Source organism: Muntiacus reevesi, chromosome 9, assembly GCF_963930625.1.
Source record: "Muntiacus reevesi chromosome 9, mMunRee1.1, whole genome shotgun sequence".
NCBI lineage: Eukaryota > Metazoa > Chordata > Mammalia > Artiodactyla > Cervidae > Muntiacus > Muntiacus reevesi.
This window is the reverse complement of record NC_089257.1, coordinates 36,001,179-36,017,544: the sequence shown is the minus strand read 5'-3', so window position 1 is coordinate 36,017,544 and position 16,366 is coordinate 36,001,179. Positions and strand designations below refer to the sequence as shown.

General features: G+C 47.5%; 1 protein-coding gene across 3 annotated transcripts in view; it reads left to right on the top strand.

The window, feature by feature from the left end:
• Positions 1-13,585, top strand: part of LOC136174212 (2-acylglycerol O-acyltransferase 2-like) — an 85,482-nt gene extending 71,897 nt beyond the window's left edge. For all 3 annotated transcript variants that reach the window (XM_065944199.1, XM_065944200.1, XM_065944198.1), the window contains exons 7-11: positions 6,784-6,962; positions 9,063-9,267; positions 9,588-9,762; positions 10,381-10,577; positions 12,031-13,585. In XM_065944199.1, coding sequence (XP_065800271.1) covers positions 6,784-6,962; positions 9,063-9,267; positions 9,588-9,762; positions 10,381-10,577; positions 12,031-12,185 — 911 coding nt within the window. In that variant the 3' untranslated portion in view covers positions 12,186-13,585. The remainder of the gene's footprint in view (positions 1-6,783; positions 6,963-9,062; positions 9,268-9,587; positions 9,763-10,380; positions 10,578-12,030) is intronic.
• Positions 13,586-16,366: the final 2,781 nt, after the last annotated feature.

The following is a 16,366-nucleotide window of genomic DNA, read 5'->3' as shown; positions in this document are numbered from 1 at the left end:
GGTGTCATCTGCATATCTGAGGTTATTGATATTTCTCCCAGCAATCTTGATTCCAGCTTGTGCTTCATCCAGCCCAGCATTTCTCATGACGTACTCTGCATAGAAGTTAAATAAGCAAGGTGACAATATACAGCCTTGATATACTCCTTTTCCTATTTGGGACCAGTCTGTTGTTCCATGACCAGTTCTAACTACTGCTTCTTGACCTGCATACAGATTTAAAGAGGCAGGTCAGGGGGTCTGGTATTTCCATCTCTTTCAGATTTTTCCATAGTTTGTTGTGATTGACACAGTCAAAGGCTTTGACATAGTCAATAAAGCAGAAATAGATGTTTTTCTGGAACTCTCTTGCTTTTTCAATGATCCGGCGGATGTTGGCAATTTGATCTCTGGTTCCTCTGCCTTTTCTAAAACCAGATTGTCAGTGACACCTTAAAACGCAAGCTAAGTAAGAATTTAGAGAAGAACCCCAGGGCTCCATGTGGTCCTCACCAGGAAAGTGAAAGTGAAAGTTGCTCAGTCATGTCCAATTCTTTATAGTCCATGGAATTCTCTAGGCCAGAATACTGGAGTGGGTAGCCTTTCCCTTCTCCAGGGGAACTTCCCAACCCACATCTCCTGCATTGCAGGTGGATTCTTTACCAGCTGAGCTATCAGGGAAGACCCTCCCCACCAGCAGGAGGAAAAAAAAAAAAATCGCACCTCACATGGGAAGAAGCTGTGAGATGCCCAAACCTTGCCTTATTCTTGGGTCCACTGATGGAAGGCACTGCAGGACTCAGGCACACTCACTTCTGCTCCAAGTCCTGCTCCCTTGTAGACAGCAGGACAAGCTAGCTGGTGGCTCCTTCTTCTCCATCTTCTCTCCTTAAAACAATAACACAATCCAGTTTCAGTGAGCACTTATTATACCCTATAAGGGGTGAGGGTGTGATTTTAGGTGCTCTTTTAGGAGAATAAAGAGTTAATGTAAATACAATTTCTAACTTACTGTTTAAACAAAAATTTATATAAATGAAGAAAAAATTGGGACAAGAAATTCATAATATACCCAACCAACAATGGTTAGTATTGGGGGAGGGTAGTTTTCTTCAAATTCAGAAGAAAAAAAAAGCAAAAATACATTGTAGAGAAATGAGTAAAAATTAAGAAGGAGATTTTCACAGAGAGGAAATACAATGAATAAAGCCAAGTTCATCTTTTGTGATGACTAAATGGAAATCAAGACCCCAACTATATATCTCTCTACACATCAGCAAATAAGGTGCCTGAATTTACCAAGGAGGAGAGATGATCTGCATCTATGGGACACTGGCATATTCTAGGTGAGATGTAAACTGGTGCTGCTGTTTTGGAAAAGCCTGCCACACTACTCTACAGCTTGTGCAATCACTTAGCCCTTGACCAAGAAGTCCCTCTAGCTGTTGAGATTGTGAGAGGGAGAAAGGGCCCAGAAACCAGTGAGAACACCAGTATCAGTGATTATCAAAGAGACTGGCTGTGTGGGTGGAAAGCGGTTTTACAATGCAAGAGATATTTAAATCAACAAAAGAGTAGAACTTAAGATAAAATATATCCAAATGGCCCATCAGGTCAGTTCGGTTCAGTCTCTCAGTCGTGTACGACTCTTTGCGACCCCATGAATCGCAGCATGCCAGGCCTCCCTGTCCATCACCAACTTCTGGAGTCCACCCAAACCCACGTCCATTGAGTCGGTGATACCCTCCAACTATCTCATCCTCTGTCATCCCCTTCTCCTCCTGCCCCAGTAAACATCCTTATTTGTGCTCAACTGTGCTTAATTTTGTTAATTGTGCTTAATTTTGCTCAATTGTGCTTAATTGTGCACAACTAGGCATTGTGCAATTGTGCAACTACTGTGAGCACAATGAAGTTTTCCCCATATCCTCATTTCAATGGATTAAATGTTGAGAAGAATGTGGAGCAACTGGAATTTTTGTCAGGGGCTTGTGAGGGTAAATATTGGTAACCACTTTGGAAAGTTCTGTGGCTATATGGGGAGAAGGCAATGGCAACCCACTCCAGTACTCTTGCCTGGAAAATTCCATGGACAGAGGAGCCTGGTAGGCTGCAGTCCATGGGGGTGCTAAGAGTCGGACACGACTGAGCGACTTCACTTTCACTTTTCACTTTCATGCATTGGAGAAGGAAATGGCAACCCACTCCAGTGTTCTTGCCTGGAGAGTCCCAGGGATGGGGGAGCCTGGTGGGCTGCCGTCTGTGGGGTCGCACAGGGTCGGACATGACTGAAGCGGCTTAGCAGCAGTAGCAGTGGCTATATGGAGACTAAAACACAGGCAGGTGAGGGGAAGTCAAGTTCAGTTTTAGACAAGTTGTGGTGGAGGTGCTGAGCAGACTGTCAGGGAGAATGTCAAGTACCCACCTACTTAGTCAATTCTGGAGCCCAAGAGAAGGTCAGGCAGGAGATGCAGTTTGGAAGTGTTCATTCTGTAGACAGACTTCAAGGCCATGAGCCTGGATGAGGTCTCTACAGGAGAGGAGGGAGGGTCCAGGGACAGAGAAAGCAGAAAGACCCTCAAACACTTAGCCTGGTGAAGGACAAGAGCCACTGTGGAGACCGAGGGGCAGTCAGAGAGGTAGGAAAGAAACCAGGAGAGGGTGGGGTCCACAGACCAAGTGGTTTCAAGGAGGAGGGAGGGGCCAATTGTGTCTGAGGTTGCTGAGAGGTTAAGATGAGAACTGAGAATTGACCACTGGATTCAGCAGTGTGGAGGCCACTGGTGAACTTGTCAAAGGCAGCTCCATGAAACAGTGATGTCTGAAGTCTGGAGGAGGGAGGAGAAAATGGGAGGGAAGGGTGTGGAGCTGACAGCTGTCATTGTCTTCCAAGAGACAATGATAGCTCTTCCAAGAGTTGTGCTGTGCAGGTGAGCTGAGGAATAGGGCAGGAGGTGGAGGAGATGGTGAGGCCAAGGGATTTTTAGATGGGAACTGTAATTACAAATTCATGGCGGGAAACAGTGGATCTGGCAAATGAAAGGAGACAATTATCATAGCCAGGTTTCTGGGAAGGTGGAAAGAAGACAAGATTGCACTATATTTGTTGCTTCATGTGCCAAGTGGCACATGATTCAAGCATGTGGCAAGATTCAAGCAAACAGAGAAAGAAGATCTGGCAGATAAAACATTGCTTGAAGAGGCAAATGTCCTTTCCTTCCTCCATTTTTACATGGAGCCAGGAAGGCGGGTTCAAAGATTTCTCCTAAGAAAGAGATCCTTGCCAAGCGGGGGCAGGAAGATGTTGGGGTCACCCACCCACTTCAGAACCCATAAATGCTTAGACAATCTCTGACAGCAGCAAACACCAGCAGGCGTCTCAGACCACAGAAGAACTCAGAGAAGCCTCCAGAACCCACAGAGGAGCCAGCATGGTGGAGTTCGCGCCTTTGTTTGTGCCACTGGAGCGCAGACTACAGACCTTCGTGGTCCTGCATTGGATCTTCTGCTTCATGGTCTTGCGTAAGACAGGCTAGGCTGGGAACAGGAGGCCATGGAAACCTGCCACTTCTGGAGCACAGAGTGCATTGATGGGAGAAAGATACAGGTCCTAAAAGGGCTACTGAGCTCAGCACCTAGACATCACCTGGTATGAAGGACAATTTGCTCAGCTGGCCTTCAGAGTGCTTTGCCAGAAGGAGTGTGTCTGACTGGCTGCACCTACCCCCTGCCCAATCTGGAATACAGGGAAGTCAAGTAGCCTTGGTCCTGGAGCTAGAGGGAGGGCAGCTGAGGAAAGGGATCTGGGTCCACTGGTGCCAGGAGCAGGAGCTTGTACCTTGTCCCTTATCCTGGGGACAAAGGGAGCCCCAGGAGGGTTTTAGGTATGGGAATGACAAGGTCCAATCTGTGTGGTATAGGTCCCTATGGCTGAAGCCAATGGATCTACTGTGTTTAGGGTGTAGGGTATAAATTAATGACAGGGAGCAGTAACAAACTGTATCAGAGGTCTCCAAATTATGCCCCATGGGCCAAATCCAGCTCACTCATTATTATTAAATTGGTACAGCCCTTGAAAGTGAAATAGTTACCCAGTTGTATCTGACTCTTTGTGACCCCATAAACTGTACAGTCCATGGAATTTGGAATTCTGTAGGCTAGAATACTGGAGTAGGTAGCTGTTCCCTTCTCCAGGGGATCTTCCCAACCCAGGGTTCGAATCTAGGTCTCCCTCATCACAGACAGATTCTTTATCTGAGCCACCAGGGAAGTCACCTGGGCTTCCCAGGTGGCGCTAGTGGTAAAGAACCTACCTGCCAATGCAGGAGAACTAAGAGATGCTGGTTCAATCCCTGGGCTGGGAAGATCCCCTGGAGAAGGAAATGGCAACCCACTCCAGTGTTTTTGCCTGGAAAAGCCCATGGACAGAGAAACCTGGTGGGCTATAGTCCATGGAGGTCACAAATAGTCGGACATGACTAAAGTGACTTAGCACAGCACAGCCCATGAGCCAAGAACGGCTTTTACATTTTAAATCCTCAGCTCTGTATATAATATCCTCTGAGTTGCCTTTTTGGCTGCAAAGTCTAAAATATTTACAGTCTGATGTTTAGGGTAAAGACTGCCTCCCCTGGTCAAAGGAGACTGGCAGTAGGTAGAGAGATGGTTAGGAGTTGGAGCACACAGGGCAGGAATTAAAGGCTGGTAGGAGAGTAACGGCTTCCAGTGGGGGAAGTAAACACCATACATATAGCAAATAGCTGGTTCTCACTGGACATGGAGCAGGCCATTTGGTGGAAGGGCCAAGAGTTGACTGGAGTGGTTAACTAGGACCTGTCACAGTGGACTCAGGGCCCAGAAGCAATGGGTTTTTTGTTTACTCTGTTTCCTTCTTTTAAAGATTCACATCTCATATAGGAAGGTAAGATCCTTTCAAACAGTTTATCTTGTTCTCAGCTGCATTTCCAGCTCTTAAAAGAGTTGAAGTCAATGAATATTTGTTGAATGAATGAATGTTAGGAGTACAATGTAGCCCAAATAATAGAATTGAATGACAGATCTCATCCTACTAACTTTTTGTGTGACCTAACCAATCGACATACCCTCTCTGGGCCTCTGTAAAGTGGGCTTTTACATTTCTCCCCTTATTGTAATAAGGTGAAAAAAGTTGTCTCGTTTCCTCAGAAATTGAAAAGGTTAGGATTTTTCCTGCTGACAGTAGTTAAAGAGTGAGCCCAGGTGAGGGGGATGGTGGGGTGTAGGGAAATCTTTAGATCAAATGGAAATACCCTGCATATGGGTTTTTTCCTAACATTTATTTTCTCAGTACAAAACTAATAATGTTACTGTGGCACACTGAAACAAAGTGTGTATCCTAAAAGTAAAAGACGTCTTCAAATACTACCCTCTAGGGAGTCACTGTTAACAATGTGGTTTTACCCTCTAGAGCTGGTTTTCTGAAAGGGGGAGTGGCCCACACAGACTTTTGATTTTGTTCAATGGCAGCGACCTAGCTGGGGTTTTATTGCTTTCTTCACATTGTAGTGACAAATAAATGAAATAAAATAAGACCTAAGTCAAAATCCTGGACATCTTGTCCCCACTGGCATCCTGTCGCCTTCCTCCAGATTTTCGGGAGTCAGCTTGAGAAGACCAGGATTTCTGTCAGTTCACAGTTGTACCACCAGCACCTGAAACATCATAGGAGCTCTGTGTAAAGTGAGCATCTGTGAGCTTCAACCTACTTTGTCTGGCTTATGAATTTTACTACTATTTAAATTGAGTCAAACGTCCCCTCTTCCTGGAAGCCTACTAGGAATGACAGCCCAATCTGCCCTACTTTCAGATGGAATAGAAGTAGAAATGGACCTTCTTTAAGAGTTTGAATGCATGGGATTGAATGGAGTCAATGAGTTGGAGAGGGAGAATTATTCCCTGGGAATGAGGTTCCATTAGCATTAGATTAATAACAGCCCCACAGAACTCCCCAACTCTGAGGTGAAGCTAGGACTAACCTGCGTCAGGGACTGAGAATCAAAGATCAGAGGGGAATTCCTCACTGGGCCCAGCCCTACTCATGCTGTACCCCTGACTCACTGCCCAGGCAAGTGTGTTAGCCTCTACCTCCCTCCTTTGGCAGGAGAGGGAAGGGCAGGCATAGGAAACATGAGCAAAAGCTAAGAGACAGAAAGAGCTCAGGGAGTTGTAGGAACATTGAGCAGCTTAGTGTGGCTGGATTATGGGGATGCATATGGGTGAGTGAAGCTGGAGCAGGAGGGGACTCAAGTCAGTCATGGGGAGCTTGAAAGTCGAGATGAGCTGCTTGGACTGTGCCTCAAAGTTATGGAAAAGCCATAGGAGAGCTTCATTAGAGGAGGAATCTGGTGGGATAAATCTATGAAAGATGGGCTGAGGGTATACTGAAAGAGGGCTGGGCAGAGAGAATGTCTCTCTTTTCTCTGTGGTTCCAAAGGTTCATTTAATCGCTTCTCCATCAGGTCTTTATTGATCCCTTGGTAAATACAAATTACTTAATAGGATGGAGAGGGAGGTGGAGGGGGTAAGATTGGGATGAATAAGCAGCCTGGTACAGTGGGGAAAAGTTTGTAGATAGGTTTATCTACAAATTCAGGTTCCCAGTGCGACACTGGAAGGGCTGCATTCCTTTCTCCTTGAAGGCAGGGGAGGTTGACCCCTTCCTCCTGGGTGAGGGCTGGACAAGACAGTGCTGCTAGTGCTGGGCATATGGGGAGAGCTTTTTCCTTCATTCCTGTGACTACTGACAACTCCTGATTCCCTCCCCAGCCCCTATCTGCGTTGTGGTCTTCATAGGCCTCCTGTTCACAAGATTCTGGTTCTTCAGTATCCTGTACACGATCTGGTTGTACTTGGACCAAAATAAGCCATGGCAGGGGGGCAGGCGCAATGAGGTCGTAAGGCGCTGGGTCATATGGAAATACATGAAGAACTATTTCCCCATCTCGGTGAGTAATGGGGTGGCTGGGGAGTAGCTAAGACTGTAGTGCCCCACATGTCCGTGGGGAAGTGTGGCCCTGTATACAGTGAGCAGAATACCAGGCTAGGAGGAAGGAGCTGGGCTTCCACCACTATGTGGCCTGGGGAGGAGTCAGCTTCTGTCTGGTGGTAGTTTACCACCTGCAGAGATGTGGGGCCACTATGAGGACTGATGAATGAACAGGATTTGAAGGAGCTTTGTGGACTATATATTGTAGCACGTATATATGTTTTATAGGTGTAAACTGCTCAGCAGACATGCTTGGGTTTGCAGGTATAAAGTCATGTCCTTAGAAAACATCTAACCCCACACATCTTCAAATAAGAAGACTGATACCCAGTGAGAAAGAAAGGCATGACCAAGGTCACACAAGTCCTTTTACTGGTTTCAAAGTTTGTGTCTTAACTTTGGGTAAAGAAGCAAGGCAGAGAGCCCTGAACTGGTTCTCTGGATCTATTCTGCCCCAAACTTCGGTATGCTTTATGTCCTTGGACAGAGCCTTGCTCAATCGGTTCCTCAGTTTCCCCATGTATCCAGTAAACATACTGCTCCCTTCTACTCTGAGTGCCTCTGACTGACTCTCTAACCTAAGGTCATTGTGGACACCTGACCATGGACTCAGAGGTCAGTCCTGATTGAGCGAGACATTGTTTTAGGTGAACTGAGACTTCTACTTCTTTCCTGTATCACAAAAAGACTAAATCTTTGTGTGTAAGCCCTGGGAAGGGATGATTTAATGTTCAGATAGGGAGGGAAAGGTTGTAGAGACACAGAAAGGTGCCAGGAAGAGGCAGGTGGCCTTCCTTTGGAAACAGAAGAGAAGAAATGGATAGAGTATGACCTGTGGAGCTAGGCAGAATAGGTTCTGATACCAGATCTGCAACATACCAGATTTTGGGTGAGCTAGTCTCATTGAACCTTGATTTCTTCATATGTAAAGCAGAGAATATGCCACATTCATTATTGGGTTGTGAGGATTTTATGAAATATCAGATCATCCTAGGGCCTCCAAGAACAGCATGTGGCTCTCTTTGCAACCAAAACTGTTGTCAGTTGAATGTCTGCCAGGAAAATGGTACTGAGGGGCTCTGTGACTGTCTATCCACAGCCCTCATGCTCTTCACCCAGACAGGTAACCCCAGGGGAGAGTTTCTCAAAGGCACTATTAAGACAGATGGGACACGGGACTTGATTTGCAGAAATTTCATATGTACAGCATTCAGGATTCTTGTCCACTGCAGGCCTGCAGAGGAAAGACAGTACCGTCAAGTGGCTGCAGAGGGCGAGACGATGTGCCCAGTGACTTGCCTGTCTTGGGGGGGAGCCTGCAGAGATAGCTCAGTGGCCTCACATTCTGGACCCCAGCACCTCCCAGGAGATCCTCCAACTCTTCTACACACTTTCACTGTGCAGGCCCTGCAGGAATCATGAGCTAGCCCATAAGTGGGAGTCCATGCTCTACTGAAGCTCCCCCACATTGACAAGCCTCTGCACTCCCTACCAAAGACTTGTGGATTCCTGAACTTTCAACAGTTCCTGCTGTGATTTTTATGAACTAGAGTTTAGTGATGGAATTTCAAGCAAAATTAGGAAACTGTTTCTGGGTCTTGGAGCTTTCTAAACACAAGTGATAGGCTTCCTCAAGAACTCCAGCTGCCACAGTCTTGGAGGGATGCTCACTTGCTCCTGCAATGGCTCCTTCATTCTGGATGAACTCTGCCTGGGATAAGGTTTCCCTTCACATAGGACAGGGGCTTGTGTCCCTGTCACCCTCCCAGGAGTCCTACCTCTGCCTTGGGCAGGGGGCCTTCCTTCCCTGGTGGTTCCATTCATGGGTCCATTCTCTCCCTCTTCATTCCACAGACTCCCAAAGCATCTCCTCAGCTCCAGGCTTGCAGTGGGGACAAGGATCCTCAGATAGGCCATCTCTAATCTCAGCACACTCACATGGGGTGTGATAGCACTTGGGCACAGGGGACACATAGAAGAGGTCAGTCCAGAAAGTCAGCAGGTGGACCAGTGAGGGCATAAGGTACAGCCTCTATTCACCAGGTTTCCGTCCCTGCAGCTAGTCAAGACCGCTGAGTTGGACCCCTCCCGGAACTACCTTGCTGGCTTCCACCCTCATGGAGTCCTGTCGATCGGATCTTTTACCAACCTGTGCACAGAGGGCACGGGCTTCTCCTCAGTTTTCCCTGGCATCCGCTCACATCTGACAACGATAAACATATATTTCTGGGTCCCATTCTTCAGGGATTACATCATGCAAGGGGGTAAGCCTTCCCAGAACTGGAGAGCCCAGGGAAATGAGGGCTGCAGGCATAAAGGAGGGATTTCAGGGAGGGCTTCTAAGAATTCTGTATTTCCTCCAAGAACATGTGTAGTAGAGAAGGAGGCTAGACCCAAGGAAGCACTTCCCACAGCTCTGTTCCCAGCAATGAGCTTGGTGAGGGGTTGGGAAGAAGGAAGTGACTCAGTCCCAGTCCTCAGGGAACTCCCAGCTGTAGGGGGAGGGTGAGTAGGGACCTACCACATCCCCCCTGTGGCCCCTGCTCCCTTCACCCCATAGCTAACCACATTACTCTCTCCCCAGGGCTGGTCTCAACAGACAAGGAGAGTGTTGCTCACATTCTGAGCAGGAAAGGAGGCGGCAACCTAGTGGGTATCACTATTGGGGGCGTCAAGGAGGCACTGAAAACCAGACCTGGAGCCAACAATCTGGTGCTGCGGAACCGCAAGGGCTTTGCCAGGCTTGCTCTGATGCACGGGTATTGGGGAGAGGGCTCTGGGTTCAGCTGAAGATTGGCAAGGATTGTGTTTTGATGGGAAGACAGCAGAGATTAAGGCAGGTCCTCTTTTAGCAAGAGATGTTCAGTCCATTCACAGAGAGGATAACTTAGCAAGATATTTACTGTCTCATGTCCAAATACCCAGAGAAGATTCTAGAAGGGAGACTAGTTGATCAAAAGGAGTAGGTGTGATGGGTCATATTACCCGAAGTTGGCATTATATCTGAGACCTAGGGGATCTGAGAGAACGGAGTTTGGGGCACAGCTTAGAGCAGTTATCCAATCTTGAAGCACCTCTGAAGAACACAAGCTAACTGGGGCAGAAGAGATTTTCCCAGATGTTTGATGTTTGGGAGGACCCTACAACATTCTGATCTCCTTGTTGTGGTACAACTGGGAGGTGGCGATCCTAAGAGGAGCTGGGACCTGCCCACTATCACAAAGCAAAGCTGTAGCACAACTGGGAGTTACCCGAGGCCACCTACTTCCAGCCCAGGGCTTTGTCCTCTGCTGCAATTTCTGTCACAAGCTTCCTGCTAGGTGACCAATTTGAATCTTCTTGCCCCTCGACATGCCCTCTCTCCTGTCTCCTTCCAGAGCAGATCTGGTGCCGATCTTCTCCTTTGGGGACAATAACTTATATTCCCATGCAAAGAATTCTGGCTTTTGGTGGAAATGGTTCAGTAATCAACTGTACGAGAAGATAGGTCTTACCATCCCGCTCTTCTATGGCCGTGGAGTCTTCCAGTACAGTTTTGGTTTTATGCCCTATCGCCTACCCATCACCACTGTGGGTGAGTCTAGACCTGGGCTGGGGTAGGGAGGTGGGGGAAGGCTTCAGAGCAAGAGGCCTGGGCTCTGTGCCACAAGAGAACCTGGACTTGGGTTGGACATATCCTTGACCAAGTGGAGCTCATGTTCTAGAGGGTGAAATAGAGACACAGGCAAATAACCCTGATAAAAGGCAGTCTGGGATGAAAACTGTAACTGAGGTACAAAGAACCATAGCCACTACTGATTACCAAGCACCTGATGTGTGGCAGGCACTGCAATGGCTCCTTACAGCTCACTTTTCTGGGTAACCTTGGAGGTAGACACTCATCCCTATTTTATTGATGGCAAACTGAGACTCAGAGAAGGTAAATCACTTCAAACAGATCCTCATGCCCCCGAGTAACAACACTGAGGCTTGAATCAGGATCTGCTTGACTTTTATGATGCCAGAGAAGGAGGGTTTAATCTGACCAGACAATCCCATAAGACTTTTGGAGAAGATGAATACAAGGGAAGGGCATTCCAGGTCTGTTAGAACTGTGTGTAAAGTAGCAATCAGTAGGCTATAAAGGAGAGCCTGAGGGATTTCCCTGTAAATAATGGGCATGGGCTTTAGTGCCTGGACTTAACACCATCTTTTCTGCCATATGGTCATCTCATTTGCTTTTGTCTTAAATTCCAACTAGGTTCCAACAGCAAAGCTTATAGAGAGAGGTCTATTCATCTCCACTCACCCAATCATTTCCTAGTTGAGTACAGTCTTGGCCAACCCTCTACACCATGACTTTTCCTGGGTTGTCTGGTAATATTTTCATGGATATAATTCACAACTAATGCCTCCAGAACCATTCCCTAGAGAACACAGAACAGCTGCTTTCTGAGCCAGGCAGAACAAGAGTAAGGCAGTTGATAGGTCCTCCCATGTCCTCTCTAGAATGGGGGACACTGCAGACCAGCATGGAAGGAGAGGAAGAAGAGGCATTTGGGCTGTGGGCCACCTCCTCCCAGACATACAGACACTTCCACTCATGGCATCTAAGACTCCCAGATCCACGTGTCCATGAGGCTAAGAGCACATCCTCAGGGCTTACAATCTGTCACTGATTCTTCCTGTCTATGTGATCTTGCAATAAGTTACTTAACCTCCCTGAGCCTCACTACCTTACCTGTTAAAATGGACTAATAGCAGGTTCAATCCCCATAGGATTGTTCGGAAGATTTTAGGAGATAATACAAGTAAAGCACCTAGGACATTGTGTGGCAGGTGGCAATGCCAGCTGGAGGTGTTTTTATTATTTCAGAATTTTGCAGTTGTCCTAATATCTAGATTAGATCACCCAAAATACTGTTGAAAGGGAAACAATACAGGCACTTTCCAGTAGGTGTGACCACTGGCATGGGGTCCTGCCCCATGGGATCCAGAGACCCCAGTGGTTCCTACTCTGGGCCACCACTCACTTCTGTGTCTTGCAGTGGGAAAGCCCATCGAGGTGCCGAAAACACCACATCCCTCCCAAGAGGAGGTGGACAGGCTGCACCAGCGCTACATGAAGGAGCTGAGCAACCTCTTCGAAACCCACAAGCTCAAGTACAACGTCCCAAAAGACCAACACTTGGAGTTCTGCTGAGTACCTCCCCAGAGGAACAGCTGCCCCAAAGGTCAGGGCTGGCATTAGGGAGGGAGGTGCAGTGATCCCAAAAGACTTCCTGAAGGTATCTGTTGAACACATCTCCAGAGCCTTCACTGACTCCTGCAGCTCCACCCCATGCCAGGCCCCAGGTCACATCTGGCTCGTGGCAGGGGAGACCAGACTCTGGCATCAGGGATTTGCTCTCCTGCACTCACTCCTCTGTAATGGACCCTCTCCTTGGTTCTGCCCACCTGAGAAATGGGAGAAATACTGAGAGAGAATGATGTCTGTGTCTCTGTCCTCTGTGGTCCTGTTACTCAATGAGCAAAACAAAGAACAGCTCCAGCTAGCAGGTTTCTCTTCTTCTGTCTTGAGTGACAGCACAGAAGCAGCCACCAGCCGCAGCCCTTTCTCCTACAAGCTCCCTCATCCTGCATCCTGCCTGTCCCAGCTCCTCCCTCCCTGAGCTGGAGTGGAGGGTGAGGTCACAACCTCTTGGCACATCCTGGTACCTCTGAGTTTATGGATCCTCTGAGCCCCAGAGGATCAGCCAGAGGGGCCTAGAGGTGGGGAAGTCCTGAGCTCTGTCACTGGTTAAATGACTACACCAACCTCTTCAACCTCCCTCCGAATCTCAGTTTTCCCAAGGGCTAAAATGACCTCTGACCTCAGCTCTAATGGCACATAGGCTGAAAGCTGCTTACAGTAACACCTACTCTATCCTTTGTAATTAAGCCCTGACCTTGGGCTCCATATATGTCAACTCATCACATGAAAGATTCTATTTTACTTTTTTGTCATCCTGCCTACCTAACTGAAAACACTGGTCAAAGACTCCTATTTAATCCCAGCCTGGTTTCACAGCCCTCCTGCCCTATTTCCTCTTCTCAGACAGTGGCTCAGATGGACCAGAGAAAGGCATGTTACCTCTTCCTCCCTGATCAATCAGCTCCAAATGACCACCTCTGGCCTATTCTGTGGAAGAGAAGGGGGAGGCTATGTACAGACACAGGGCAGAACAGGTAGAGGATGAAGGCCCTCAGGGATTGGCAGAACTGGAGTCTCCTCTTAAAATTAGGCTGCCCTGGAAGCAACCTAGATGTCCATCAGCAGATAAATGGACAAGAAAGCTGTGGTACATATACACAATGGAATATTACTCAGCCATTAAAAAGAATACATTTGAATCCATTCTAATGAGGTGGATGAAACTGGAGCCTATTATCCAGAGTGAAGTAAGCCAGAAAGAAAAACACCAATACAGTATACTAACACATATATATGGAATTTAGAAAGATGGTAACAATAACTCTGTATATGAGACAGCAAAAAAGACACAGATGTATTGAACAGTCTTTCGGACTCTGGGAGAGGGTGAGGGTGGGATGATATGGGAAAACAGCATTGAAACATGTAAATTATCATATATGAAACAAATCGCCAGTCCAGTTTCGATGCATGAGACAGGGTGCTCCGTGCTGGTGCACTGGGATGACCCAGAGGGATGGGATGGGGAGGGAGGTGGGAGGGGGGTTCAGAATGGGGAGCACATATACACCCATGGAGGATTCAAGTCAATATATGGCAAAACCAATACAATATTGTAAAGTAAAATAAATAATTAATTAAAAGAAAAAAAATTAGGCTGCCCTTTGATATGGAAGAAGTTCTCAGACAAGACATCATTACCCACAGGGGACAAAGGACCTCCTGGGGCCCAGCCTGATGATACTGCTTGATGGTGACAACAAATAGGACAGATGTCAACCAGCACAGCTCTGCCAGCAGCCACATGGCCTGGCCCAGCCTCACTCTCTCAGGAGGACTGGACTTTGCTAGAGATAAGAGGAGGCAGAGGTGGAGTGTATGAACTGCTGAGGGAGCAAGTCAGAGAGGAGGAGAGGGTAGAGCACACATGGGCGAGACTTCCTAATGAGGCCCAGGCTCAAAGTGAGGTTTAGGGGACAGGAGGCTGAGGCTTAGGCCTTTGTGCAGCAAACTTCTATGGTGATGGGAATGGGCAGGGCAGACAAGGTCCCTGAGGATGCCTGGCCTGTTGTCTGGGGGACTACTGTCCAGTCCAGGGGTCAGCAATTCATCCCCTCTGGTAGGGAGGAGCCATGGGAGGTGCTTGAGCTGAATCGGGTCATGGGCCAGATGGAGGGGCAATGGATCCCTCAGACTGGACCGAGCATCTGTCTTAGAGACCCCACAGCAGGGCAGAGTCAGCTCCCTGAGCCACTTTCTAAGGACCCACTATGTCCTGGGCTCTGGGTGGATGCTTCACGTAGAGTACTCAATGTAACTGACATGACTTCTTCATAATTAAATTAGGTTCATGTCAGAGATGTTAAAGGATTACAGTCATCTTGGTCCCAGGCAGCTATCACATGCTGCTCTCATCTTGCCTGGTTCTGGACTGAAACTGTGCAGAATTAGAAATGGCAGGTGCCTGGGAACCAATCAGGCATACAGTCCCTACCCGCCAACACCCCTCTGCTGGCATTAGGACCCCATACAGGTCACATTCCCTCATTGAGTCCAGGGCCTTCACCTTTAAATGGTTCATTCATAAATGACTGTTGAATAAATAACAGCTCTTCTTCACCCTTTCCATTTATAAATTCCTAGAAAAGTTTTTGAAAGAGCTGTGAAATTTTGTGTCTATCACAGACCAAGTTTGGACTTTTCTTGGATTCTATGTCTTTCCCTCACTCCCTACCAGAAAGCTGACCCGAGTGTTTCCTTTTTCAGTCTGTTAAATTGGTATATCCACATACATCCAGTTATGTTCTTAGTGAGAGAATGAATAGAAATAGATGGGCAGAAAGACTCTGTCTAACAGCCCCTTTCAAAGAGGCCCTAAAAACACAAAAAGACAGTAACAAATTTTGGCACTATCAATAAAATGTCAACGATTAAGGATCAAAGGTGCCCCTGGTTCCCAGCTTTAAAAAATGTAAAAAATGTAAAAATTGTCCAGCCTCCTTCCTAAGAGGCCAGCATTAGGAATACTCTAGATTAGTGCATCTCAAAATATCTGTGGTAAAGGAGCAGATTTTATATATTTTTCTTCTAATCCATCATTGACCTATCCATTTGTAAAATACAATATAAATTACCCCAGAAATAAAATAAGAAAACGAAGCAAACATAGTGTAAATCAAATGTTTTAAATTATTTGATTATTTTATTCTTGGCTGCCGTGGATCTTCATTGTTGTGTGCGGGCTTTCTCTAGCTGCAGCCAGTGGGGTCTACCCTTCTTGCAGTTTGCGGGTTTTCGGGCTTCTCATTGTGCTGGTTTCTCTTGTTATGGAGCAAAGGCTCTAGGCCTGAGGGCTCAGTACTTGCAGCACACAGGCTTAGCTGCCCTGCAGCACGTGGAATCTTCCCAGACCAGGAATAGAACCCACACCCCCCGAACTGGCAGGCAGACTCTCAACCATCAGACCACCAGGAAAGTCCTCAATTTTTTTATTATTACACATAGAACCACTCTGTCACGTTGCTCTAAGGTTTCTGAGCAGTTCCTTTCCAACTCTGTCTTACCTTGTCAGGAATCAGCAACAGGCAGCTTGTAGACAAAGGCAGGTCCTCAGACCACACAGGAGCAGCACTGCCCCAGGATGTATGCTGCTGCCTGGTTGTTGGCCTGTAAGAGGGTTGTGAGGTGAGGGGCACAGAATCCCCAGTGGACTGCTGAGCACTGTACACTAGGGGTCACTAGGGGCTGTCGTCTCAGCCCCTGATACCCGGTAGGCTTAGGAGCTCTGGGAAGGAATTGTCTGAGGCCACACAGCTGGAAAGTGGCCAGTACAGGACTGGTCTCAGCTCTCATCCAGGGCTCTTCCAACCTGCCTTGAAGGAGGACCCTGGAAAACCCCTCCCAGATGCACCTCCAAGGAAGGAGGGGTGGTCCCAGCTGCAGAGCTGCCTGCACAGGGGCAACTGATCCTAAGATAGATCCAGGTGGGATGTCAGCCTCAGCCACTTTAGCCCAAATCAGGACCACTCTGATGGGTCATTTTGGTTTGCATGTGCCCCTTGCACAATTCCACTGTCTTCTTTCCACAAAAACTTTAGCCCAAATCAGGAGCACTCCGATGGGCCATTTTGGTTCAACTTCTCCCTCTGCCCAATTCCACTGCCTTCTCTTCCTCTCACAGATGTTGATGC